Source organism: Hemicordylus capensis, chromosome 2 (assembly GCF_027244095.1).
Source record: "Hemicordylus capensis ecotype Gifberg chromosome 2, rHemCap1.1.pri, whole genome shotgun sequence".
NCBI lineage: Eukaryota > Metazoa > Chordata > Lepidosauria > Squamata > Cordylidae > Hemicordylus > Hemicordylus capensis.
In genome coordinates, this window is record NC_069658.1 from 183,003,162 (window position 1) to 183,031,112 (window position 27,951).

The 27,951-nt window shown below is 46.6% G+C and overlaps 1 protein-coding gene across 4 annotated transcripts; it reads right to left on the reverse strand.

Annotated features, from left to right (window-relative positions):
- Positions 1-1,161: 1,161 nt before the first annotated feature.
- GPR173 (G protein-coupled receptor 173) lies at positions 1,162-27,100 on the reverse strand. 4 transcript variants are annotated; one of them, XM_053303366.1, is made up of 4 exons: positions 25,913-27,100; positions 7,502-7,646; positions 4,955-5,031; positions 1,162-4,755 (listed from the first exon to the last, which is right to left on the reverse strand). In XM_053303366.1, the coding sequence occupies exon 4, from the start codon at positions 4,663-4,665 to the stop codon at positions 3,553-3,555; it is 1,113 nt and encodes a 370-aa protein (XP_053159341.1). In that variant the 5' UTR covers positions 4,666-4,755; positions 4,955-5,031; positions 7,502-7,646; positions 25,913-27,100; the 3' UTR covers positions 1,162-3,552. The 4 variants fall into 4 exon arrangements, with proteins under 4 accessions (XP_053159341.1, XP_053159340.1, XP_053159342.1 ...); XM_053303365.1 differs by lacking the exon at positions 7,502-7,646; XM_053303367.1 differs by lacking the exons at positions 7,502-7,646; positions 25,913-27,100 and adding an exon at positions 18,346-18,408.
- Positions 27,101-27,951: the final 851 nt, after the last annotated feature.

The window sequence follows — 27,951 nt, forward strand, 5'->3', positions numbered from 1 at the left end:
ATTATTTTGTATGAGTGTACAGATGTCTGTACACTCATACATGTGTTTGGGTGAATGACTGTATCTATGTTTATTTTAAAAGTGAATCTGCATGCAGAGCTTTGAAATGCATGGTACAGACAGGAAGTGTAGTTCTGTAATTGCAGAGGTGCATCTAGGTAATTTTAGAGCCTGTACCTAAAGGCCTTTGGAGGCCCCCCTTCCCTGCAGATTAAGCATCATCATGTTCCACCGGGCGACCACATCACCCAGGACAGACTAAAGAGGATTTGGGGGCTCCCAGGGGCTGTGAAGGCCCTGGACTTTGGCCCCAATGTCCAGGGGTAAGAGCACCTCTGTGTATCTGTGTTCATCATAACATGTGAATGACTGTACCTGTGTACATAACTGTATCTGTGTACACTGTACACTTGTTTATGAGTGTTTAACATAACATGTGAATGGGCCTTTTGACTCCAGTAAATCGCACAAGATAACTCTCCTTAAGCATTATCTTCAGCAGTTATTCTCCTTTAGCATTATCTTCAGCGTGTTCCCCACCTCTACAGATGATAGCTTGTGCCTGACATAATGAGGAAAATTACTCAGTCCCATTGAAATTAAAATAAGTTAGGCATGCCTAACTTTCCCTTTTAATTTCAATGGGACTACTTTGAGTAATGTTGCTCCTCATGTCAGTCACTGGAAGGAAAGGTCAAATTCCCACCCAGTGCAGTAGTCCCCCTTCAATTCTCACCCCTACCCCACTCAGCTTTGTTAAAGCCTAAAAGATCAGATAATGGATCTCCCATGACACATCAAATTTGACCCTCAGTGGAGAGTTCGATCACTTGTTTTTGGTTTTGTTTCTGGCTCAAAAAAATCACCCAAGAATTTTGCATTTCATTCCATCTTTTTTATATATTTATAAAAAAACATAAACGAAGAAAACAAGAAAATCCCCCAAAAAAGAGGGGAATGGAAACAAATTTGACACAAAAAGGGGGTGGTGCGGCAGGATCAAATTGAATCCATACCCCAAATCTGTATCTCCACCCCCTAATCCAGTCCCCCCAACCCACCCCCCAAGTTGCCCCCATCTGAAAGAAGTTCAGAAGCATACATTGCAGGGGACATGTCCATCCATCTGTCCTGTGCCCCCCACCCAACCCTCCCTCCCCAACTGAAGTCACAATTTCTTTATTCACTTCCCTTTACCAAACAAACCAAACAAAAAACAGAAACAAAAAAATCCCTCCATTTCATTCACGTCTCTTTCCAGAAAAAGAATTCTGGAAAATAATCTGTGTTCATTGCCCATATTTTTCAAATATGGATTTCCATGGGGTGGCCGTAACACTGACCAATGATTAAGGCCGTACTGTGGTGGCAGGGCTTCAGATGAACAGTCTTGTCTTGAGAGGCAAAAGTCAACGTCAGGGTCCTTCAGAGGGGGGAAAGTGGGGGAAAGCCCCCAGCCCCTCACCACTCTCTCCTCTGGTTCCCCGTGTCCTCCCCCCACCCCCACTCTGATTCCTCCATTTCCCCAGCTGTGCTCTCTTCCTTCCGTTCTTCCCCTGATCAGTCCCTCCACACCTGCTCTGCTTTCCTCCACAATACTCCCAGGAGTGGCATCACATCCCAGGCGCCTCTTTCCTCTGGCATCCTTTCTCCCTTCTCACCCCATAAGGAGCCCTTCATGCCCACAACAGTCATAGGGTGTTAGGGTGTCCTCAGTGCCACCCTTCCTTTCTCAGAAGGAATAAAACAATATGGCTAGAGATGGATCGATTTGAATGTAGGGAGTTCCTGCCTGAGGGGTAAAGCAATGAGTATACAGATGGGCATCCACAGTGGAAAAACACAATCACCCACTCTGACTCCCAGGTTTTCCTGCTCTAAACATCAGGTCCCATTCATCATTTCTGATTAAAACAAAACCAGGAGTCCTGGCCCCCAGGTCCCCTCTCATTCTGAAACTCACTAAAACCCACAGTACCCCTCTTTCCTCCCAGAGGCAGGAAAAGCACCTTCTCCCAAATGTTCATCCCTCCATTCCCACCCCCCAGGCTTTACTCCCTCCCAGAGCTGGGATCTAGAATTATCAGGTCTCTTTCTAATCATCCAATTGTCTCTTTGCACCAGTGAACCAAAGCACTGACAACGATGGTTGTTATCACTGATTCATATTGTCTTAGTTTGTCCACTGGAGTAAATCCAGAGATAGGAGACAGTAACTCTGGGAGGGGTGAGCTTCCTGTACTTGGCCTGTTAAGTATTTCAAAACAAGGCTTCAAATAGCTCTTGGACGACATGCCATGGCTGGGATGAGGGTCTTGTGTGGTGGGATTTAAAATGTATGAAGATAAGAGTATGGTGTGTGTGTGTGTGTGTGTGTGTGTGTGTGTGTGTGTGTGTGTGTGTGTGTGATAAGCTCTGCAGTAGTGATGTTTTTCCTTTCCTTTTAGCAGGGTACGTGCTATACTGACATCATCGCTCATTATCCCTCTGTAGTCACCCTACTCTTTCTGCAGCCTTGGATGCTCTCCACTGTCTGCCTTGCACGTTGATGTCTCTCTTCTCCCACTCTCTGGGGAAGGCACTAGGATTTCTTGGTCGGTTCCTCCTCCCCCACACCCCACCCTGCATCTTCCTGCTTGCATTGTTCCAGGGTGACATGGTCTGCAGGGCCTTGGATTGGTTGCTGCCATGGCAACTGAGGTGGGGTTTCCAAGGCTCCCTGGTTACAGCTTCTGATTGACAAGGAGCTAAGTCACGGCTGGCTTTATGGCATTCCCTTGAACAGCTGCGTCTGCTGCCTTCTTTCCTCTGTCCTCCCTTACTCCATCCTTCCTGCCCCTGCAGCCCCCTTAAACTCTGTTTGTTGATGGACAGACTGATAGGAACAGAAAATTAATGTTGTATAGGAGCACATTCCATCATCGGAGCCCTGCTCCCATTACCACCCTCTAGGAATGAAGCTAAACCAACCCTTGCTGGTTCTGTTCTAATAAGAGGGGATAAACCCGGGAGAACAGCAACCTTAAAACCCAACTCTGGCCCTTTTGACAATGCCAGGCATTCTTTAGAGCTGCCAAATTAATTTAAAGAAATAGACATTGAGAAGCTTGGGGTCCTATGGTTCTATGATATTTTGGGGTGTTGGATTTAAATGATCTGATGGCAACTGGCAACTAGAAAAAACAAGAACGCCCCATAAAGCACAGGGTATTTTGTATCTCTTCTTAAAATAGGCTGGAATAGCACTGGGAACCAGTTACTGTCATCATACAGCTCCGGATTTACCACAGGGGGACCGAGACCAGAATCCAGCTCTGATCTCATTGCAGTTAATATGTGATTTTGGATATTTGCTCTGGGATAACTGAGAGATCAAAGTCCATCTGTGACACCAATTACTCTGGGGAACCGTGACCAAGGTTGCAGGGGGAGCAGAACGACCCATCATTTGGCATCTCATGTGATGTGTAAAAAAGAAAAAGAAAGAAAGCAAATGAAACCCAAATTCAGTTTGGCACAGGCGGATGCCTTCCAGCCAACCCTTAGCACTCCTCACATGACGCAGTAAGGCTCTCTGGGCAGTTCGGGCTCTGTCCTCCAACAGGGAATGTGGGCCATTAAGCCCTTCTTGAGGTCCTTGTTGAGTAGAAAGCAAACTATGGGGTTGACAGCAGCTTGGGCGAAGCTCATCCAAACAGCTGTGGAGAGGTAGCGGTGGGGGATGCTACAGGCTTTGACAAATACCCTCCAGTAGCAGGCCACAATGTAGGGTGACCACAGAACCAAGAAGAGCAAAGTGATGACATAGAACATCCTGCCTAGCCTCTTCTCCGCCTTGAATTCTTCCATGCCCAGCAAACGCCGGTTGGCAGCATGGGCATTCTGCCGGATGCCCAGCAAGGTTGGAGGCATGGGGCCGCGGCCAAAGCCAGCAATCCAGTTGGCCGCCGCTTGCCCAGTGGCTCCAGGCCCATGGAACGTCCAGTTTTGACTGATAGCTGGGACCATCTGGACGGGCTTCATCTTGCGATGGCGGTACTCAAAGAGAAGGAGCTTGATGTAAACTACGTGGGTGGCAAAGATCAGCACAGCTAGCATGAGCATGAAGCCCAGGGTGTCGTTGGCTTTGAAGTAGCGGTGCTCAAAGATGCACTGGTCCTCCTCACGGATGAACTTGTAGGTCCCAACGTCAAAGACGGGTGGGAAGGCCATGGCCACCGACAAAGTCCACACCATGCAGATGACAGCGACGCACGTCCAGAAGGTCATGCGTTTGGCATAAAAGCGATGGTGGGCCACAGCCATGTAGCGGGTGACACTGATGCAGAAGAGGAGGAAGGCAGCATGGAAACAGAAGAGGACAGCCATGAAGGCCACAATCTTGCAGCTCAGCACACTGTAGGTCCAGGCGGAGCCGTGGCGGATGGAGACAAGGACAAAGGGGAAGCAGACAGCTGAGCGGATCACGTCAGCCAGGCACAGGTCCAGCAGGAAGTAGTAAGGGGCCTTGTGGAGGCCACGCTCTTTCAACACCAGCAGCGAAAGGGATAGGTTCCCTACCAGACTCACACAGATGATGAGGCCCAGGAGCAGGAGTTTGGCATAGGTGGAGGCTGCGTGAGGTGCAGAGCCGTGGGCCTCTTCAGTCTCATTGGCACTGGCCATCTTTAGGTGAGGGAGGGAAAGGGGGGAACTGGGTCAGCGGTGACGTGCCCGGTGATGGCCCATGACTCCAGTGCTAAAGGGGGGCATTATCTGAAGGGAGAAAGATAGGAGGAAAGGAAGGAAGCATTAGTCGTTGCAGAAACATAATCTTTTCACCATGAAAATATGCTAGCTTTCCCCTGTATTTTAACATGAGGGCCTGAATTAAGCAAAAAACAATTTAGTGAGCAGGAATAGCCGTTTCTCAGATTTAAACAAGAGATGCTCTCAAGGGTCGTATCCTACTCACTTGATGGGCTTGGCAGGTCACTTGTTTTCTCAGGCTCTTTCAGTAAACTGGGAAGGATTACATCCTACTTCACAGAGCTATTTTGAGGATAATAAGATAAAGGCTATAAAAAACATTTAGCACAGTAATATTCTTATAATAATATAAACGGGGATGGTTTGACTGGAGTTAGGGCCCTAAGGAATAATGGCCAAAAAGCCAAATAGCCTCAGTGATGTGGAGATGAGACATTTCACAAAATATGCTTAATGAGGTGATGGAAATGCAGAGGAAAGGGGAGATTTGCTTCCAGTCCTAATAGGTCGAGATACTTGGGGCATAAGCTCTTGTAATGCGGGGTGGGGTAGAGTTTGCTAAGAAAATTCCCAGAATGCTTTGCAGAAGCCATAACAGCTGGATTAGAATAAAACAGATACAAAATTGTAATGCTGAAATGCTTTTAGAACATTTGGCTTTCTGGCGGCAGCTTTGGCAACCTCTATTAATTTTTGGCTCAGAAAAGGCAAAAGGCATTCCTGCAAAGTTGCTTGGTCCTGTCTGAATTACATGCAACTGTCTGAGAGCTATAGATGGAAAGTGCTCTAAGAATGATCTTATGTTTCTTGCACTTGCCTGGGAAACAGTAATCTTTCTAAATTTAACACTCTGCTAGTTAATGTATTTTATTATAAGTGTCTGATGAGCTTACAGTTTTGGGATGAAGACAATTTCAGCTTGAAGCAACTAAAAGCAATTTCATTAGTCAATAACAACTGTGCTCTCTATTTACCTAAGAGTTTTGCTATCTTGTCATTTGAACTGACAAAGATTTCTAACTCACTCTAAAACATGCACTTTTTTTATTTTTCTTTTGCCAGCAGGAACTATTCATCCTATGAATGCAGAAATGCATGCTTAATTTAGAGAGGGACTAAAACAGCACACACATTGCATGCAGCTGGTTGCAAGTTCAGTCCCAAACATCTCCATTTTAAAAGATCTCAGGTAGCAGGGTTTGGAAAGACTGCTTTGCTTGATGCCCTGGATAGCTGCTGCCAGTCAGAAGAAACAGCAGAGGACCAGAAGGACAAATGGTCTGACTCAGTATGAAGCAGCTACGTAATGTTCATATATATATTTTTGGGAGTAAGGTCCTGTAGTGGGGGAAGGCTTTGAGGGAGGACTAGGTCTCAGAGCAAGTGCTGGGAGGGTGGGCTTTTTCCCAAAAGGGGGAAAGCCCGGGAAAATCAAAACAGAAGAACCAATCCAGAGGACTGGCTGGGAATGACACTCACAGGGACCAGCAGGAAGAGGGAAAGCTTTCTTTTTTTAGTTTGTTCTGAATTTCTGTCCCAGAAGTGCTCTAAGGAAGTAGTTGCCCAAGAAGCTACTGGGGAAATGGGAGGCCAACATCCCTGCCTGTGAGTAACGAGATAGGGACTAGTTCAGTTAGATGCATGAGGGAAGTTATTTTTATTTATTATATTGCTTGAATCTGAGTTGCCAGATTAATGAAAAATCTCTCTCACACACAATCTGCTTTATGAAAAGACAGTTATTCTTATTGCATACCTTTTAATTTTAATCTAATAACAAATCCTTGTTCCTGAAATGTGCTACTCTTCATATTGAGTCTGCCTTAGTTACATGCCTTTGGAGGTCTAGGACTGCTCAGGCCTGCTAGAGAGGGTTTTGCCACTTTACCCCCACCCCACCGCAATCCTATATGGAAAGAGTAGTTTGTTCCACATTAAAATAAAGTGGATGGTGGCAGCCTACTATGAATCCCTTACAGTCAAGTATTCACCCCAGTGAACTCCACACAGACCCCTCCAGCTCTATTAGGAGCTATGACTTGCCAGCATGCTGGAATAAGGGTTTGGAAGAAAACCAGAAGAACACTCAGGCAACGCTGAGTAAATGGGAGTATTTTTTCCCCTCTTTTCTTTTTTCAAAAACTGATAACGTATTTTTCCTCATACATAAAAGGAGCGGGGGGAGAGAAGGAATTTTGTTGGTGTTGCCGCCACCAGATCAAAGCAAGTACATGTTTGTTTTATTTCTAGCTCTTAGGAAATGATGGACAATCAGGGTAGTGCTAGGAATAAGTGGCAGTGTGTATGCTCCTCAGGAGAGGAAAAAGTATAACGAGCGCTAGCCCTGCAGAGGAAAGCACAGAAGCCAAAATGCTACCTACAGGAGGACAGGGGGAAGGGACTCCTCCTCAGACACTCAAGAGACCCAGGAACTCATCTAAGGCCAGATGGGAGCTCAGAGGCAATTACCCAGAATCCACAACATTGGAACTCAAGAAAATGGAAATGGGACAAGAAAGAGAAAGAGCAGCGGTGGAACAGAGGAAAGCTGAGTTAGCCCATGAGGCTGAGATGGCACAGATTAATAAAGGGATCATTCCACAAATAACTATCCCAGTAGCACTAGTGGGTGAGCGGGCGGGGGGGGAAGTTTCCTGAATATAAGGAAGGGAAAGAGGCTGATGCATAGCCAGCCAATTTTGAAAGAACATGCATCAGTTGTAAAATACCTGAGGCACAGCACATGTATTACCTGAGACCACAGCTCGGTGGGACACTGTTGGCCATGTCTGCTAAGATGAAGGTGGAAGAATGGACGACTATCAGCTTTTCCAGCAGAGATTCAAGTTCTGGTTGGGACTCATCCCTGAAAATGCCTGCCGGATGTTCCTTAGCTTCTGGAAGAAGTTCAGTGAGACATACCAGGTTTTTGCTCATCAGCTGAGGCGGACCAGTGAGGTGTGGATGGAGAGGGCAGGGGTGAAGACCTTAGAAGACTTGGTGAACCTGCCATATTCCAGGTGCCTAGATGCATTTCAAATGCCATCCTACACCTAGCGGTGGGTTTAACCAGAGTCGAGGCCCAGGGGTGGCTTCACACATTTAACTACTGGCTCAAATTATATTTTTGTCCTCGGGGCATGCCCCCACCCCCGATATTGAAAGATGAGTTCCACTCTAATTGGTGTAAGAGCCTTCATGATAAATTGGGAAGATATGGCCTCTCTCCACAATATCAACTTTAATTGGGGCATGATGCCACCAAAGAAATTATTAAACAACATATTGTGGATATGAAGAAGCAATTTGATTTAAGACTTCTTACCCTTAGTAGCATTCCAGGTGGCTTCTCATACTACCCTCAGCCAGTGGCGTACCTTACAAATTTGACCACTCTAAATCAGAGGAGAGCTTTCTTGCTGGCGTGGTTTAATGCCCAGCCTTCTGCCATTTTGGATGGCAGATTTAAGAGAATGCTGCTCAGGAACCGGCTATGTCCATGCGGTTCATGCAACATTGAGTCCATCTCACATGTACTTTTATACTGTTTATATAATAGGGACATTAACATTGCCTGGATTGAACCACTTTTAACAAACATGCCAGGTCGATCAGAAGAGTATTGTACTTCCTTCCTTCTGGCAGACCAGTATACAGCAATTACAGCTGGGGCAGCAAGATTCTGTGCCGCAGCATGCAAACTGAACCAGGAGCAGTTGATTAATTGTAATTGAGAACACTGTATGTATATGTTTTGATACTCTACTACCCAGTCCTGTTGTTTTTGATTTTATTTTACTTTAATTTTATTTTCCATTTTATTTTTTGATTGCTGGTCACTGGCTGTGATAATAAATTGATTGATTCATTCATTCGTACTTGGTGAACCTTATACAAGTTAAGCAGTTCCTCATGGAACTTCCCGACTCCTTCTATGAACAGGTGTTCCATCCATTCACAGACCATTATGGAAGCAGGGGAGTTGGCTGAAATATTCACTGAGGCCAGGTTGAGTTCCACGTCTACCTTGAACATACACCCCAAAGACTCTCCAAAACCCTTCGTGTGCCGGAAGGATCAACACCCAGCCCAGATAAGGCCGGGGGCCTCTGTACCCCTCACTGCATCCAAGTGGGAGGAGCTTCCCCCATCTGGAAGCCGCCCTGCAGATACATCTCCCCCTCAATGTTTCAGATGTGGAGAGGGGGACATCTTAGAAAGGACTGTCCCCGAGCAGTGGCCTGTATCTACTATATATGCCCTCTTTCAGAAGAGAGGAAAGGAAAGAGAAGACTAGCCAAGCTCAGATAGAGTTTAATGAGGACATTATTCCCCAGGGGAGGAGAGTTCCAGTAATTGTCAATGGCCAGTCAATTGTGGCCCGCAGAGGGACAGGTGTTGATATCTCTGTGGTGCACAAGGCCCTTCTTAAGGGCCACCACTTATATATGCTGAAGCTCATATTATATCCATATAATGAAAATATGAATGAAAAGAATACATATATCCATATACCATGAAAAGAAGAGGATGCCCTTAATGAAGTTGCCTGTCCAGACTGGGGACTGGAGGGGTGAATGGGAGTTTGCAATTTGGGATCAGCGCCCTGTTGCTATATTGACTGGTGATGACTTGGCCTTGCATGTCTGGGACACACTACATCCAGGTGAGAAGGATACTGCACAAGAGGGATTAGAAAGCTGGCTGTAAGCCGCCCACAGTCAGCAGACAGACACTTCTTCCCAAACCCATAAGGAGAAAGCAACAAAGTTTTTGGAGACAATAAAATCAAATGGTTTAGTAAGGAACGGCTATGGCTTCATCAACAGGAATGACACCAAGGAAGATGTGCTTGTCCATCAGACTGCCATAAAGAAAAATAACCCCAGGAAGTACCATTGCAGTGCAGGAGATGGAGAGACTGTGGAGTTCAAAGGAGAAAAGGGAGTGAAGGCCGCCAATGTTACAGGTCCTGGTGATGTTCCAGTGCAAGGCAATAAATATGCAGCAGATCGTAACCAGTTCAGGCAATATCCATGGAGTCGAAGCCTCCCACAAAATTACCAAAGCAACAAGAGCAGGGAGAAGAATGAGGGCTCAGAGAGCTTGCTGGAAGTTTGGTCCCAGCAGCACTGCCCTTGCCACAGGAGGCAGTACCCCCTTTACTACAGCTGCCAACCACAGTATTCCAATGCTCCTGTGTAAGGAGAGAGAGAGTTTGAGGGTGGGATGTGCTATGTTATTGTCTGTGCCCTGGAGAAGCTACACCATCACTTATTGGGGCAGAGGTTCAAACTATACACAGACTATGCTGAGCCCCAATGGCTGCAAGAAGCCCAAAGCAAAAAGACGAAATTCGTGCAATGGAACTTGATGCTTCAAGAGTTTGATTTTGAGGTAGAATACATTATAAGAAAAATTGACATGGTTGCAGATACACTGTCCAGGGAGCCTTTTGATGATGAGCCCTAAGAGACAATTCAACTATAACTGGTGCTAAAAGGCCCATGTTCATTGCTTAACTGATGTTAAACATTTAGCTTGTTGAGGGTATATTTTACCATTGCTCTAAAGCATTGTGGTGTTGTGGAACCATTAGCCAAGGTTGGCTATTTAAAGTTAAAAGCCTAACAGTACCTCCAGTGACTGTTGCTGGTATCTATCTTGTGTTTCTTTTTAGATTGTGATCCCTTTGGGGACAGGGATCCATATTATGTATTTGTTATTTCTCTGTGTAAACCACCCTGAGCCATTTTTGGAAGGGCAGTATAGAAACTGAACAAACAACAACAACAACAACATAATTTACATGTTCTAATCCTCCTAACTCGACACAGGTTGTGAAACCCCTTCACTCCCTGGGTCTCGTTTTATGCAGGGGGTTGTAGTGAGAGAAGGCTTTGAAGGAGGACTAGACCTCACTTAGAGCAACTGCTGTGAGGGTAGGCTTTTCCTAATAAGGGAAAAAGCTGGGAAAGTTCAAATCAAAAGGGCCAATCCAGAGAACTGGGTGGGAACTACACTCTCAGCCACCAGCAGAAGAGAAAGCTTTCTGTTTCATTTATTCCATCCCAGGTGTGCCCCGAGGAAGCAGCTGGCTAAGAAGCTGCTGGGGTAATGGGAGGTCAGGATCCCTTCCTTTGAATAGTGAGATAGGGACCAGTTCAGGTAGACGCGTGAGGGAAATTATTTTCCTTTATGGTATTGCTTGAATCTAAGTTGCCAGGTTAATGAAAACTCTCTTTCTTACAATCCGCTTTATGAAAAGACAATTGTTCTTCATACCTTTTTCTTTTAATCTAGTAACAAATCCTTGTTGCTGAAATGTGCTGTTCTTCATCCCATAGTCACATGCCTTTGGAGGCCGAGTCCTGCTCAGTCCTTTTAGGGAGGTTTGAAACTTCACCCCCCACCCCACCAGGAATCTTATGTGGAAAGAGTAGTTTGTCCCACATTAAAATAAAGCGGATGGTGGCAGTGAGCTCCTTACATTTATTTATTATTTTATTTAAAATATTTATACCCCTCCCCTCCAATACACTACTGCTCAGGGCAGCTCACAACCATAAAAGAGATACAATGTAAAATAACACTAATAAAAATTAAACAAATTAAATAAACAAGTTAAAAGTCCAGTCAAGGATTCACCCCAGTTAACTCCCCGCCCACACACCCTCTTGCTCTGGTAGGAGCTGTGACAGTTCCATTGAAATCAATTGGACATCATTCTTCGTAAAAGTGGAAGAGATCAGATTGCACAGGTATTAACTCAAATTTTATATGTGTGCATAATACCTAAACGGTGGGCAAAGGAGAACAGGCCTCCTGTTCCTTTAATAGTTGACTAGAACACAGAATTTCAGGAGGTACAGCTTTCCCCACCCCTGCAGAAGTGTCCTCTCCCATGCATCTCTGAAAGATACAGGGGCCTTTCCCTCCTTTGAACTTCGTCCCCTCAGCTCAGTAAACATCCTTTCTCCAGGGAGCTCAGGATGGCAGACAAGGTTGCCTCATTTCATCCTCACCTTTTCTTCCCCCCCATCCCAGACCTGTGAGGTAGATTAGGCTGAGAGATAGTAAGGTCGTTCTCATGATCTTTTTAGCCAGGTGGGGAGGGAACAGCGGGGTGGGGAGGCAGGATTGATTTTACTTTCCCCACCCCCGACAAGCCAGATCCTTGTGTGGGACACACTGCCCTTGGCAGCATGGTGTTCTGGAGGCGGAGAGAATGCAGCCCAGCCTTCAGACATCCCTCAATGCACTGTGCTTTCTGCACAAGGCATTGAGGGATTCCCTCTCAGCTGGCCGCTCTAGGTGCTCAGCTCTGTGTCTGCTCAGGTTGCCGGCATCCCAAAGAGACACATGACCGGGGACCTGGGTAGAAGTGTGCGCTCGCGCCCTTCTGCCCAGGTAAAAGCCAGGGTAAAAACCCTGGAGTGCCTGGCAGGGCAGCACCAGGGTCGGCCATGATCCCAGCACTTCACAAGAGCAGCCCTACACAAGCAGGCCGGGCTGTGAGAGCCCGGATAGGGCTGTTCGTGTGAACCTAGTGAGTTTCATGGCTGATGTGAACTCGGTCCGAGGAGTCCCCGTACCAACACTCTGACCACTACACCACACTCTCTAATTCTCAGTGTGCCATGAGAAACTTGTTAGCATGGCATGAGAAATAAATCAATCCGTTAACTAATCAATCCATTAACTAACGGTAAGCCCAACATACCCAGCTGCAAACGAGGTTTCCCACTGCCTCTCTGCAGGGTTTCGTGTTGTGGCCTTGCATCCTTCCAATCAGCCACTTTGGGGAGCAGGTAACCCTGCTGTATCCCTGCCCCAAGTGTGATTGACTGCTCACTTACTTCCAATGCAGAGATGCACTTAGAGGAGGCTGCTCATTCCATCTGTGCAGGAGTTACTGCTTTGGCTTTGCCACTTGCAGTGAAGGGGCATGCCCAAGTCAGTGGCTCGTCCAGAAATGAGGAGAGAAGGGTCCGAGGACCCTCCTTTCTCCATTTCTAGATAAGTCACTGACCGGTCGTCAAAAGTAAATATTTCTGGTGTAAGAGTGAAGTATGTTGTAATAAGTAATTCAGAGGGGGGAACGCGTGTGTGTCAGCTATCAGAGGTTTAGGAAACACTGGGCTAACCAGCAGCTGTACTTGTAAGATGGCAGGAGGTTGAAAAGGATATCTGTGGCCTGGCCCTCCAGGGGCTCCAGCTGCAGGCTACATCTGCTCACCTGTCAGGTATCTGGTTAAAAGAGGGAGAATCTAGCAAGGTGGAGGGGGGAATTAGCAAGAGTCTGCAAGGTTTGACTGCAGAAAATGGGCATGACTAGAACACAATACTGGGCAGATACTTGCCAAATCCCCCCATTTCCTCTTCTGCAAAGCCTACAACAGAGGGCACAGCTAGCCTGAGTGTCCAAGTGGACCCTTGGGGGAATAATAGTTCCATCCCCCACCGAACATGTCACAGATGAAAACAGGGAAACTCTTGTGTTTGTATAAAGGTAAAGTGTGCCATCAAGTTTCGACTGCTGGCACCCACAGAGCCCTGTGGTTGTCTTTGGTAGAATACAGGAGAGGTTTACCACTGCTTCCTCCCATGCAGTATGAGATTATGCCTTTCAGCATCTTCTTATATCGCTGCTGCCCGATATAGTACCAGCGGGGATTCAAACTGGCAACTTTCTGCTTGTTAGTCAAGCATTTCCCCGCTGCGTCACTTAAGGTGACTTTGTGTTTGTATAGCACCTCCAAATACCTGAGCCTCCTCACACACTATTGAAACTTCTAACCTCACCGTGGATCTGGTTCTACTTTATCATTATAAAATAAGTGCAACTCAAAACACATTGAGCAGCATTTGCTGTCAGGACAGACAGGTGGTTACAAAGGGATAGAAGATAAGCTGTTGCACCTATGTACACACTAAGCCCTATCCTAACCCTAACATGGAGCCCCAGCTTTAATTATTATTTTTTTTAAAAAAAAATAATTAAGGGGGGGGGGAAGCTAAGCTCTAGCCCTTGTAGAAGTGGAGTTATGGAGCAGAATGTGCCGTCAGTATTTTTCAAGTATTTGGATTCTTTGGTGTCTAATAACTTTTCCTCATAATGAATTCCTATGAGGATTCATTGCACACCTTCATTTCTTCTATTCATTTTGACTGTCATTGGACAGTGTCAACGGTCAACTGCCATGTGCCAACAATACCCACACACACACACACACACACCAGCAAGGCAGTGGGGTACTCAGTTTATTTTCTAGGAATATTTAAGTGTTTAGATTCTTTGGTGTCCAATAACTTTTCCTCATAATGAATCATAGTGGCATATGGGATGCCACTAATTCCCCACCTCCACCTGGAACATAGGAACATAGGAAGCTGCCATATACTGAGTCAGACCATTGGTCTATCTAGCTCAGCGTTGTCTACACAGACTGGCAGCGGCTTCTCCAAGGTTGCAGGCAGGAATCTCTCTCAGCCCTATCTTGGAGAGGCCAGGGAGGGAACTTGGGAACTTCTGCTCTTCCCAGAGCGGCTCCATCCCCTGAGGGGAATATCTTGCAGTGTTCACAAATCAAGTCTCCCTTTCATATGCAACCAGGGCAGACCCTGCTTAGCTAAGGGGACAAGTCATGCTTGCTACCACAAGACCAGTTTTCCACTCCTGCAAAGCAGTGAAGTCAAAATGAACAGAAGAAATGAAGGTGTGTAATGAAGACACCAAATAATCTAAACACGTCAAAAATTCCTAACAAAAATAAAAACAAACTGAGTACGTGTGTGTGTGTGTGTGTGTGTGTGTGTGTGTGTGTGTTTTTGAGGGTGCAGTTGACACATGACAGTTGGATTTGCAGTGGGTGTGGTTTGGCAAGGCACCCTATGCATGAAAGTTCTCTGTTGTTTTTCAAAAGTAATCTTGCTGTTGCTTTTTCTTGTTCCCTACCCCCACCCTTTCTCCTCTCTCAAACCATTTTTTTGAAATTGAAAGCAAAATTTATTGAAGTTTGCTCAGTTACACAGTTTTGTAGTCACAAAAATATTGAACTAAAATCTGTCCAACTAGCCGTCAAGTCAATTTCGACTCCGGGTGCCCACAGAGCCATTTTCTTTGGTAGAATACAGGAGGAGTTTACCATTGCCTCCTCCCGCGCAGTGTGAGATGATGCTTTTCAGAATCTTCCTATATCGCTGCTGCCCGATATAGTCCATCTAGGTACAGCTCCCAAAATAAGAACACTCCATACAAATGAGAGACAAATGGCAACTCTTACTACAGGGAAACACAGGTGATCATGAACCCATTATAACATGGACCCATATCAAATATGGATTTTGAAATGTGTTTTGCAACTACTACTTGTTTTGTGTTTAGTGCAAATGATGTAGGTATTTGCTAAGTACATTGGACTGGTTCAGACAGTTGTCTGCTGACACACACAATAATTGGGATGCACCAAGAGTATGCCCACCTTGACGTCACTGATGGACATCCTAATGCACTCTCGGAGCATCTTTTAAGAGGGAGTGTTCATCTGAATCCTCCCCCTACATGTGCTCCTAACCCCTGTTGAAACATGGCAGAGTGGCATGTTCACTGAACATATTGAGTTGAGGGACATCTATACAGGACAATAGAGTCATGTGTCAACTACACCCTCAAATACACACGCACAGGGGTACTCAGTTTTTTTGTTTGTTTGTTTAGTTTTTTAGGAATTTTTGACGTGTTTAGATTCGTTGGTGTCTTCATTAAATCCACAGACCTTTCTTGGAATCTTTGAAGAGGAATCTTAGTCTTACCTTATACATGTAATAAAACATAAAATAGTTATTCCCCAAATCAGGCTCAAAAGTACACAGTGCCCTGACCTCAGCAGGAGGGAAAAGTCAAAGCCTCCCAGGAATTGTAGAACCTTTGCCAAACAGATTGAGTTGTGTCATGCAATTCCTTCAGGCTGACTCATTTGTGTAGATGCTGAATTAGTCACACATGCACCCACACGCACACACACGCACCCACCCACTTCTTGCCCACTCTTACCCTCCACAGAAGAGACATTGGGTAAACACAGGGCCTTTACCAGCTGGTAACTTACCACAGTGTACACTGTAACCTCTTGGTAAGCCAGTCATCTGGTACTTTCCTGACAGATCATGAGGAGAATCTTCCCACTCCTTTCCTTCCCAGATTTCTGATCATGTGTGGGAGTGTGGTAAAAATTTCCTCGCCACTTGGTATGAGGATCTTACCAAACGGCTTACAAAGTGGATATGTGCATATCGTCAGTGGTTGTCTGTATTCACCCTTTGTGGAGGCAATAATAGTGTTGACATTGCCCTCAAAGCACTTCAGGAATATCATCTCAATAACCTTTACCACAGCCCTCTTATCTTGGCCAGTCATACAGTTGGGTATCAAAGGCTCCATAGGGTTGCAACCTTTTCCCCAGCCTTGTTCCTATCCTTTTAACAGCAGCTTACACAACAACATGCAGTAGGTGAAACTTTCCCCAGCATGGAGATGCAGTAAATTGGACAAGTTTCACCTGCTTAATTTCTTCACCTCAGGATGATGTTAAAGATGCAGGAGCAAGGCCCTCTGCAAAATGATGGCAGCCCTAAGGTTGGCAAAGAGTGCCTTGCTAAAGCCCAGCTAGTGAGTTCATGGCTTGAGGTGAGATTTGACAAAGAGATTTTCTGGTTCACAGCTCATCCTCTTATGCACCAGGCCATGCCAGCCACTACTACACATGCACACACACACACACAAGTCTGTTGAGAAATGCTTCCAACATGTTGACAAGCTGATTCACAAATGCCTTGCACTTCTGCTTTATGTAGATCCAGCTATTGAAGAGGAGCTCATGAGCAGGATAGGGATGGGCAGACTTGAGTTGATTGGGCAGTCTGTACATTCCCACCCTGCATGAGTTTCCCATTTGGACATTGCAATGGGTGTACATCAAGCTGAAGCATGAGGCATTTGCTCATCTGTTTGTCGATGCATCTAAAGTTCCTCTTGGATAAAAGGTTGCTACAGAGATACTGTATCTGCATGTGTAATTGCTCTTGCTCTCCCTCTGGTTTTTGCCCATTGGCTAGGCAAAGAAATCAACTTCGCCTACTCTTGTGCATTTGATAGCAACCTGATGTGCATAAATCAATGGGTGAAGATCACACCACATTCACAGATGCAGCTTTAGGGGCTAATTGAGAAGTTGGTAATCCTACTTTCTTGCACACATACATTCAAAAATGCCACAATACATAGTGAATGTACATAGACTAAGGAACGTATATAACTCACCTATGATGCACATTTAAATTGGTTTAAATATCATTTGATTTCTCTACGGGGATGAAAGTTTTGAGAATGGAATTTATTGTGCCCACCAAATTGCAGTTATTATTGGCAGACATACTGCACAATGTTACGGGCATGTTGTAACATTGTGTTCACACAAGTGTACAGGAGCGCTCTTGTGAAATTGCAAAAATTGCACCAACAAAGTTGCATGAAGGTAAGGCCATGATTTCCAATGGCTGTAGCACTGCACAACACTGCACAGTTTTTGCACTTGCAAAACTGCACAAATGTGTTACAAAGTGCACATAACTTTGTGCAGTATGTAGCAATTATTTATTAATAATAATAATAATAATAATTAATATTTAAAAAATTTCAACAAAAAGTTCATAAGGTTACCTAGCAGAAGAAAGGAAGGAAGGAGATGGCTCCATGCCCCAAAGTGGCTCAAAGTCTAAAACAAAACACAATAGGGACTCCAGAAACAAACAGTCACTAGAGGAATACTATGCTGTATTGAACAGGGATAGCTGCTATCCATGTGCTGAGTATAAGAGAACCACTGCTTTAAAAGGTGCCACTATGTACAGTTAACAGGAACTCCCAGTATTCTGGAATTATGAGAAGGGGTGGAGCCATGACCCTTAAAGTGGTATACAGCCAATATAAATTTGTACTGAAGACTGGTCAGAGGATCCCAAGGTCCAATCCCAAGAGGGCTTTTGCACCATAAAGAGTTGCAAGGAAAGGAAATTCTAGATTCGACTTATCTGTCACTATAGCAGTGTGCTGAGAAATCCTGCGCCTAGTGGAACTTTCCCTTGTACAAGGACAGGAAACCTTTTGACAATTCTGGCAAATCTTTAGAAATCCTTTCCTCCAAAATTCACACTAGGATTGCTTCCCCCCATTTGCTTAGATTTGCATGCAGTAATGGCTGGTGGGCATTGGGGCGGGGGCAGGGGAGAACATGGTCACCAAGGCAAAAGCCTACCCCCACCCCCACCCTGCCCTTTCCTCCATGCCAGTGTTTTTGGGTATTTACCCAAGCCTGCCAGCACTGAGGAAAACAGAAAGAGCGGGGGTGGGAAGCAGAAAAGGGGGCAAAAGAAGAAAACAACAAGATTTTGTGGGGTGGGGGAAGAAGGTAGAAAGGGGAAAAGGTCAGGGCAAAATGCAGGGAGAAAGGAGAGGCAAAAGACGGACAGAAAGGAGAAAGCAGGGGTAGCATCCCACCTCCCACCAAACAAGCTAGTATAAAGAATCAGACCTACCAGCAACCAGTGAACCTTCCAGGGCAGGGAGCTTCCTCCAGCCCCTCCTCCCCTGCCTGCAACTTCCTCTTTTGGTCTTACTGGCTGGAACAACTGCTACTCAAGCTGGTTCAGCCAATCTGATCCCTAGGGGGCTCCACCTGGCACTGCCCCCCAGGAAGAAGTGGAAAATGTATTGAACATATACTCCCTGAAGCAACCAGGAAATGCATTTTAACCCATTATTTTAGTTCTTCCTGGGGGCAGTGCCAGGAGGAGCCCCCTAGAAATCAGATTGGCTGGAGCAGCTTGAGTAGCAACTGTTCCAACCAGTAAGACCAAAACAAGAAGTTACAGGCAGGGGATGAGGGGCTGGAAGAAGCTCCCTGCTCTGAAGGTTTCCCTGGCTGCTGGTAAGTCTGATCCTTTATTAGCTTGTTTGTTCTTGTCGGGTAGGGGGCACTGCCCCTCCTGCCCTTACTGACCAGCCACCACAGTGTGCATGTGAGTTACTGCTTTCACTACCACAGCCATCAGAAGCTAGGCTGGTCACAATAGGGAGCAGGGCTTTCTCATGGTTGGCATCCTGCCAGGAATATGTGCCACACTCTCATGGCTGCTTGATTTGGGGCATTTGGTAGAGACACATTTCTTTGTAAAAGCATTTGAATAATATGCTTTTTTTGGCTGGAGGTTTTATGACAATGGCTTTTATTCATTTTGTCAGGATTGCTTTATTGTCATTTAGTATTTTAAGGTGACATTTAGTTTTGAATTTGGTTATTGTTCTCTGTAAGCAGCCTTGTTCCAAACCAAAAGGTGGAACAAAAAATGATTAAATGTTTTTTGAAGTCTTGTGTACAAAACATGCACAGAAGATTTAGTCACTTATGTTTCTCCATTAAAACACACACACATAGCCACACAAAGAGCAGAAGAGGAGCCCCACTGGATCAGGCCCAAGGCCTATCTAGTCCAGCATCTTGTTTGCCACAGTGGTGGCCCACCAGATGCCTTTGGGAAGCCCACAAGCAGAAGATGAAAGCATACCCCCCTCTCCCACTGTGGCGCCCCTGCAACTGGTATTCAGAGGCCTTCTGGAGCTGTAGGTAGCCTATAGCCATCAAGACCAGTAGCCACTGATAGACTTATCTTCCAAGAATTTGTCTAAGCCCTTTTAAAAGCCATCTAAGCTAATGGCCATCACCACAACTTGTGGCAGCGAATTCCATAAACGTGCATAAAGAAAGTCAACAAGAACCAGGGCAGTGCACGTGGCCATAAACTAGGGAGGAGGCAAGTCCTGCCCAGTTTCAGGAGCTGGCTGCAGCTGCACTCCAGTTTTGCGATTGTGTGTTAGATAAAAATAAAGTCAGTTGTAGGGAGTTTGATCCTGGATATTTCCCCACCCCCTGCCCCAATATTCTTCACAATATAATACCATTACAATCTCCAAGATTGCTTTCAGCAGTAACCTGGAGACTGATGCTGGTTCTGGGCATCTCCAGGCCAATTCTGGATGGATGGCAACCAGTGTTCCCTCTAACAAGGATTCCCAGATGTTGTTCACTACAACTCCCAGCATCCCCTGCTGCAGTGGCCTTTGGCTGGGGATTCTGGGGATTGTAAACAACATCTGGGAATCCCCGTTAGAGGGGACACTGCTAGCAACCCTGAGTAGGAGCAACACCTCCACACAGGCCTAATCAAGACATTGGTCAGCCCACTAGTGGCGCTGCGAGGAGCACCAGTTTTCTTTCTGCCACAAAAAGTGAATTGCCTCCACTTGTTTCTATGAGAAAACATGACAGGTTGGGTTGGATTGGGAGAGCCAGGCTTCACCATGGTGAAGAGCTTCCACCCCACTGCTCCTGCTGTGGGAGGTGAAGACCTTGTCCCCCACTGTCAGCAATGGTGCCTGCCTCTCCTGTCTCAGATACAGGCAACTCTTTGGCAATGCACTCTTCCTTCTGAAGAGGAGAGGGAGTCAAGGTGAGGAGACCCAAGCCCAGCCTGGAGCAAGTCTTCCCCTACTTGCCTTCCTCAGTTTTTGTAACCATTCTTAAGCAGAGTTACCCTTGCTGCTGAGGAAGGGAGGTTTGCAGAGGCTTCCCAGCTCTAACAACAGGCCTGGCAAATCTGCATAGGTCTACTCCTGTCTACATAGCCCTACCCAATCTGGGCCATCCTCCTGAAGGGATTTTATGCATCTGATGAAGATTCCACCCACTCACTTCATAATGCAGTACATAGCAATAGGAGATAGTGCTGGATTCCCTCACAGTAATAAACACAGGATAACATGTGTGCAATTTCACACACGCACGCGCACACACACACACACACACACACACACACACACACACACACACACTTTCTTTCACACATTCTAGCCATAGGCTGATGTTGAGACGGTGGCCCTCTCTCTCATTCTGTCCAGTTCTCTGTACATGTATACATGCATGTATACTCGGACAGAAAGTATGAACTTTATGGTTTTTCTCTTATGCACAGCAGTTGAGGATTTACACTCACACTTCTGCTTGTACCAGTTGTGAGCACACACACATTTTCACATCAGCGGCTCATTTTCTTGCTAATGCACAACTCACTCCCACACACCAGAACAGAATTTTCATAGAAATACCAAGATTTTCTCTCTTACATACATACCTATCATTTTGGCCCCTATTATTTTCCCCAGAAGTTATCGTAGACAATTACAAACACTCTCCTACAAACACTTGTTAAAGAAGAAGCTGTCTTATAATGAGTCCGATGGATCCATATTGCCTGGATAGCCAATATGGCCTCCTTTGAGTGGCAGCCGCTCTCGAGGGTCTTTCCCAGCTCTGCTGCCCGAGACCCCTTTCACTGGGAATGGCAGAGAAGATATCCTGTGTCATGCTCAGCATGTGCTTGACCACTGAACTGTGGCTCTTTCTCTTTCCTTTTGGGGAGAGTCTGTGACTGGGCTTTGCTTCATGCTCAGGATCAACCTGATTGCCACATATGGGGTCTGTGAAGAATTGTCTAGCTAATAACTCTGATTGTGCTTGGCTTGGTTTTTCTCCCCTTCTATGGCACATGGTGTGGCTAATTTGCTTGAGTCACCTGAAACTATTCGCTTTGCAGATGTTTGCTTATGGCATGCGTGGTCTGAATTACATGGGTTGATCTGTTGATGGACAGACAGTCCTGGCCTGTGGCAGGAGCTGCTGTAGCTTTCAGGTTAGCAATTAGTTTTACGTAAGTGCTACGTTGAGGATGGAACAGGGAGTCGTAGACCAGGGTCAGTGTTTCCTGTAGCAGGGATTCCCAGATGTCATTGACTACGCCTCCCACCCACCCCAGCTGCATTGACCTTTGGCTGGGGGTGATGAGAGTTGTAGTCAACAATATTTGGGACTCCCTCTTACAGGGAACACTGCCTGGGGCCTCCCACCAAGTGAACTCTAGAAGGTATCTTCCAGGAAGTCCTGATGTCACAGCCATCACTACCTCCACACACCTCTTGTGTCTCTAAGCTGGCAGTTGCAGTGTTGTTGTTACATTTATATCCCGCTCTTCCTCCAAGGAGCCCAGAGCGGTGTACTACATACTTAAGTTTCTCTTCCACAACAACCCTGTGAAGTAGGCTAGGCTGAGAGAGATGTGACTGGCCCAGAGTCACCCAGCTAGTATCATGGCTGAATGGGGATTTGAACTCAGGTCTCCCCGGTCCTAGTCCAGCACTCTAACCACTACACCATGCTGGCTCAGTGGGCAGCTGGTGGTACTGAAGGGCCTGCATTTGGCCCTGGAGCCCCCAGTTACTGATTGCTAGACTAGTTGGTCCCTTCCAGTTTTCTGTTTCTGTGATTCTGTATGCCCAAACTCCAGCTGAATAGCTGAGAACTCCCTTCCCACAGATGCTCCCCTCCACAGTGGATTTTAAAAAGCACCACCAGCCTGAGGCCTGCCAAGGAGGGGCAGTGCCAGGATCAAGATCAAGCCACAACGGCTCCAGGACTGACACCTGCTGCCTAGAATGGAACCCGTTGAGTTCCTCCCTGCCACTAGTCAATCAAATCAACATAACCATCATATAATTGATAAGACACATCCATTGACACAGCTGCAGCTGGAATTATACTTTCTCATGGACATGCACATACCCACTTGCACACATGGTGACACATACACTTTGACAACACTCATTCAAGCTTCACTGAGTCACGTGCTCATTCACCAGCATAGGCAGCCTAACAAGCACAATATTCCATTTATGTTAAAATGGACACATAATGTAAAAGGGGCAGGGCAGGATCTCACAGCCACATACTCCTTGGCAAAATACACTTGTCTCTTCTCAGACACATGGAGGCGGTTCTCACAAGCAGCCAAGCCCAGGCTGAAGTAGCCAAGCCTGTGCGTGGCTGCCGGGATCTGCAGAGATCCTGGCAGTGCTGCGGTGCTGAGCCCAGTGCTGAAGCCCAGCTCTTAGCCAAGGTTAAGGCTGAAAACTGGGTCTTAACCTGGTTCCCGGGATCGTGTGTGTCAGCACAAGCTGTTTGCAGCTCACACTGACACAGAGGCGGGCACCTAGAGCACCCGCCCCCTAGGGTAATCCCCCAGTGCATGGCACTTGGCACGCGGTGCACTATGGGATTCTCGGAGGCCAGGACAATGAGTCCCAGCCTCTGCTTTCCCACGCTGGCAGGAGCAGTGCGGGTAGTAATCCATGATGCTCTCAGCAGTGCAGGTCGTGTGGGCACATGACTTGCATGCCACAGGGGCTCAGAGCAGCCGTCCGGGGGAAGGCAGGTTGAACCCTAACATCCCTCTGCCACCCAATCACACATGGTCGGGGGACAGTAATGTGAATAGCCCCACTAATTATCTCACAGATGTTCATAATCTGATTGGTGTATGCCAGGCCTGCTCAACTTTGGCCCTCCTCCAGATGTTGTCCTACAACTCCCATAATCCCTGGCTATTGGCCACCTCGGCTCGGGATTATGGGAGTTGTAGGCCAAAAACAGCTGAGGGGCCAAAGTTGAGCAGGCCTGGTTTGCAGACCAATGTTCAGCTTCACTGACAGATACATCACCGTGTTAAGATGTTAAGAAAGGCATATTTACAGTTATGGGATAAACACCGAAGAGTCTTGTGGCATCTTAAAGACTAACAGTCATGTGATGACACAATGATGTAGCAGTCCAACAGATTCATGAGTAAACTAAGATAAATTAATGGGACTTATTCATAAGTAAGTATGCTTAGAAACACACAACAAAGCATTCACCATCCATTGAAATATACTCATTCATAAACATATCAAGATTGTATTGTGATCATGCACACCTGCATGATCTGAAATACACAGTGACACAAACACTCAATTCACTTAGGCCAAGACTGCATAAATACACACTCAATGCAACACAACAAAACACAAACACACTGGCACACGTGCATTAAGGCTGTAAACCAGAGCAGACTTACTAGAGAGTATGTCCCATTGAAGTCAGTTGAACTTTTGAGTACATAAACTTAGAATCTTGCATCACACTCACATACACTGACACGTAACCTCATGCATGCTTTTATCCATTATATTAATGCTCACACAAACTATCACACACTCACTCGCACACAATGACAAACTTCCAGTGAAACACATTTGTCACAAACAAAATCTGCTACTCATTAATGTACTATGCCACACAATTCTTCCCCCACCACTCCCCACCTCTCTCTCTCTCTCTCTCTCTCTCTCTCTCACACACACACACACACACCCCAGCTCACTATTAGTAAAATAAAGGCAACAACTCTTCTGAGATGAAGCTCATATTAGTCTCTAAGGTTCACAGAGGTTAATTGATTTACTTTAGAAAATTATACCTATTGACTTCAATGAAATTACTCTAGGTTTAAAGTTGATTTACTAAGACTTTACAAAAGAGTGAAAAAGAAAAAATCCTGCAGTTTTTCTAATGGACAGCTGATATTCAATAAGGAGAGCAGTAAGACTGGGAATTAATCTAAGCAACTTTAGTACCATAACATTTGATTTACATCACAGTCAGCCAGAGTAACTGAGCTCCATTGTTTGAAATGATATTATTCCTAATTTACTAGCAATTTACTCAGCCTTGGAAATGTAGAAATACTAGCCTTTTTAAAAAACTAGAATTTAAAAAACAACTAACTTTTATAAAGCTTATCTGCCTGGTTATCTAGGAATAATTTTTATTCATCACATCTGATAAAATATGCTATTTACAAGCCTGGATTTACTAATGATTTACACTATTGTGAGGATCAGTACATTGCCTCCCATAGAAATACAAGCCATTCACAATAGATTTATTACTGATTTGCATTGGAATTGGGCTGAATGAAAATGTCAGGTCCGTAACTTCAAATGACATTCCCTCTTATGTACACCTGGTTGACACTGGGTGAGAGGGGATCAGATTCCCTTTCTCTGAAAGAGTTAATCCTGTTTTACACCAGTCAGTGACAGGATATTAGACTCAATGGCTCCAACAGAAATACTTTTGGCTTACAATTAGCTTACTTCTAATTCACATCAAAACATTTGCTGGGGATGAAGAGAAGCGGAGGAGGAATCAGCCTCACATGATTGTTTTATTTTACTTGGAATAGATGCACTCTTTATGCACAAAAGATCCCGCCCAATGGAATTAAGAGTTATCCCCTAATTGCTTGCCAAATCCAGACCGAGGCATGGTGAGTTGGAACAAAGGGACCTCACACTCTCCTGCCCATAGCCTACTCCATCTTTCTCTGTCTCATGGGATCTTAGGCCCCATGTTGTACTGATGTGCAGATTTCAGTGGTGAAGAGGAGTATTCCCCCAAATCTCAGTTTGGAGGGAATGGGTCAAACCCTTTCCTATATAAATGCTTCTTGAATGGCAAATTTGGGGAGGGGGGAATTACGGTGCTTGAGTATCAGATCTGCTAAAGATCATTCACCACCTCTTCCCATGTTTTCAATGAGCTGCACAGAAGCAGGAAAGCAACCATGGTAGGGAGGTGGGGGTGGGGGTTCAGGAGCAACAGGGAGGAGCAGACAAAAGGAGCTAGCAGGCAGCGAGAAGGTGGGGTGGATGTAGCTCTTGCAAAATGGAAATAAGACTCCCACACCCAGCTTGGTCATGAACACAGGGGGGTGGTTAAGAAAAAGGCAAAAAAGCCCCCTCCGCCCACACATCTAGGCAGCAAGGAAACAGGTGGTGGCTCCATGGAGACGTCTGAACAGCAAGACCGAAATGGAGAAGCAGAGCACTGAGGAGGAAAAAAGAACGAGATGGAGACACAGGAGAAGAGGGTTTCCTATTGTGACTGATTGGCAGTGGGGCCAATGTGATGGGGAGAAAGAGAGAGAGAGAGAATGTATGTGTGCATGAGTGGTTCGGGGTCTATGTAAGTGGATGGACCGACAGATGGAGAGATGGGCAGACAGAGAGATGGATGGAAGGAAGGGTAGGAGTTTATGAGGGATGGCCACAGACAACAGCCCTGCATCACCAGTTTTGAGCATGCGGTTTTGCCTGGTGACTGGGCCTGCTCACCTCCACTCCTCTGGTCTGGAAAATCAGTGGTAGAGATGACCCCCGGACCAGCTGGTTGAGGGGGAGAGAGCTAAGAGCCTGCGTCCCAATCCGCCCTATCCTGCTCAGGGCTCACACCCTCTCAAGGGAGGCTGGCTAGGGATGCCCCAGAGCTGTTGCCTTGGAGACAGGGCCAGTCCTGCTTCCTCCTCCCAGGAAGGAATGGGGATGGGGAAGCTGTCATCTCGAAGGGATTTCCCCCTCCCCCTTGGTCTCTTCCGGCAGGCCCTGATCCTGGCCCCCCTATTGTCCTCCGTAGTCAGCCTGGGTAAGGTGGCATCTGGAGGACAGATCCAAACCTTTACCGCTTTTCGTCATGGTGATTAATGCTTAGGAAAATGACAGAACCAGCCCTTGCTGAGGAGGAGGGTTGGTGGAGATGGAGTATAGAGTCTGCCACCAGGTTACAAGGTCCGTCCGGCTGAATTGATCCCCGTTTGCCATGTCTGAATCAAGGTTACTTCATTTCTTTTGCCATGAAATTCAAGCTGGTCTAGTTTGACTCTCCGGTCAATCAGTCAGCAGCAAAATCCAGGCTGCTAGCAGATTCTCCTCCTACCAGATGCCCCCCTTGGATCAGTCCATTTCCACTCTGAAATCCAAGCAGCAGGAACTCCCCTGCTCCCCCTTAAGAAGGGAAAAAAAAAATTCAGACTAGTTCATTCCTACAGCAAAAGCCAGCATCTCCTCAGATCTTCCCCTGGTCCGTTTCATCAGGGAAACTCAAAGCACTGGATCACTCAACATCCCAGCTGGGTCTGTGCTGAATCCCAGCGGTTCCCAAAGATCTGCTTTGGCTCAGTCCATTTCTTCAGTGAGATTCCTCCAGCAAGGCCCCCCCCCAGTCCAACTGCTTCTGTAGCAGCCGAAATCAAGCCATCTTGGTCCCATCCACCGGAAGATGCTTTAGCATGGGGGAAGGAGGGAGAGGGAGGGAAGAGGGAGAAGCTTAGGCCCCAGAGTCTCCAAGCTCCAGAGGGAGAAGGTGCTGGTGGTGCAGCAGGATCAGATCCTTTGAGTTGGTGCCATGGGAAGGAGGGACGGTGTGTGTGTAGAAGGGGAAGCAGTGCTGGATGAAATGGCTGTTGGAAGCTAGCAGGGAGGACAATGGCCAGCTATAAGCGCGCGCCTCTTTGTGTGTGCGTGCGTGTGTGTGTGAGAGAGAGAGAGAGAGTGAGAGGGAGGGAGGGAGGGAGGGAGGGAGGCTGACTGTGTGTGATTGGGAGTTCGAAGAGGCGGAGGGGAGGGAAGCCTCGGGAATTTCCGGACAGCTTCGGGCCCAGCGGCGGAAGGAGGGGTTTGGCCGGGAGGGATCATCCTTTTCCCCTTGCAACATCAGGACCAGGACCAGCTGATGGGAGGGGCCAAGCTCAGCAGCGGGCAGGGGAGGCTCTGGAAGACGCTGATGGGTCACTCCCAAGCCGCCGCTTGGGGAATTCGTTGATATGGTCGGTCACTCGCCGAAAGGTGTTGGAGGTGGACTCCAGGGTTTATGGCCAGCTCCAAAAAGAGCGCTGGGGATTGGCGGGGGCGATGACTGAGGTCGAAATGTCTCGGTCCTAGAGAATCAAAGAATTGAAAACCCACTCCCCCGACCCCGTCCTTCATTGAGCTGCTCTACTCTCCAATCCAGTCGGTCCCCTCTCCCCCTCCATACTAAAACTTCCCCTCCCGCCCGCTGGACTCCTGCGTTCTTCTAGTGCACTTTGAAATACTTGGTCGCCAAGGCCCCACAGATACAAATGCTGAGCAGCCTGCAGAAGGGAAACTTCTACCGTGGGAAAAGTCAAGTGAATACCACCGCCGCCACCACCACTGTATCCCCACTTGGCTGTGTCCACATTTCTCCTGCAGGCCGGCAGAAAGTGTCGCTGGATTGGGCCACACACAGCACAAATGCAGCCACTGAATTCTGACTCAGAAGAAGGCATTCAAGAGCTTTCCCATGCGGCGGCTGGAAGGCCTGGCCAGCAACTGTGGGGCGGGGGGGGGGCACTTTG

Bases quoted from the DNA above. Each gene is read 5' to 3' on its own strand.
- GPR173 (XM_053303364.1), bottom strand. From the start codon at position 4,665: ATGGCCAGTGCCAATGAGACTGAAGAGGCCCACGGCTCTGCACCTCAC.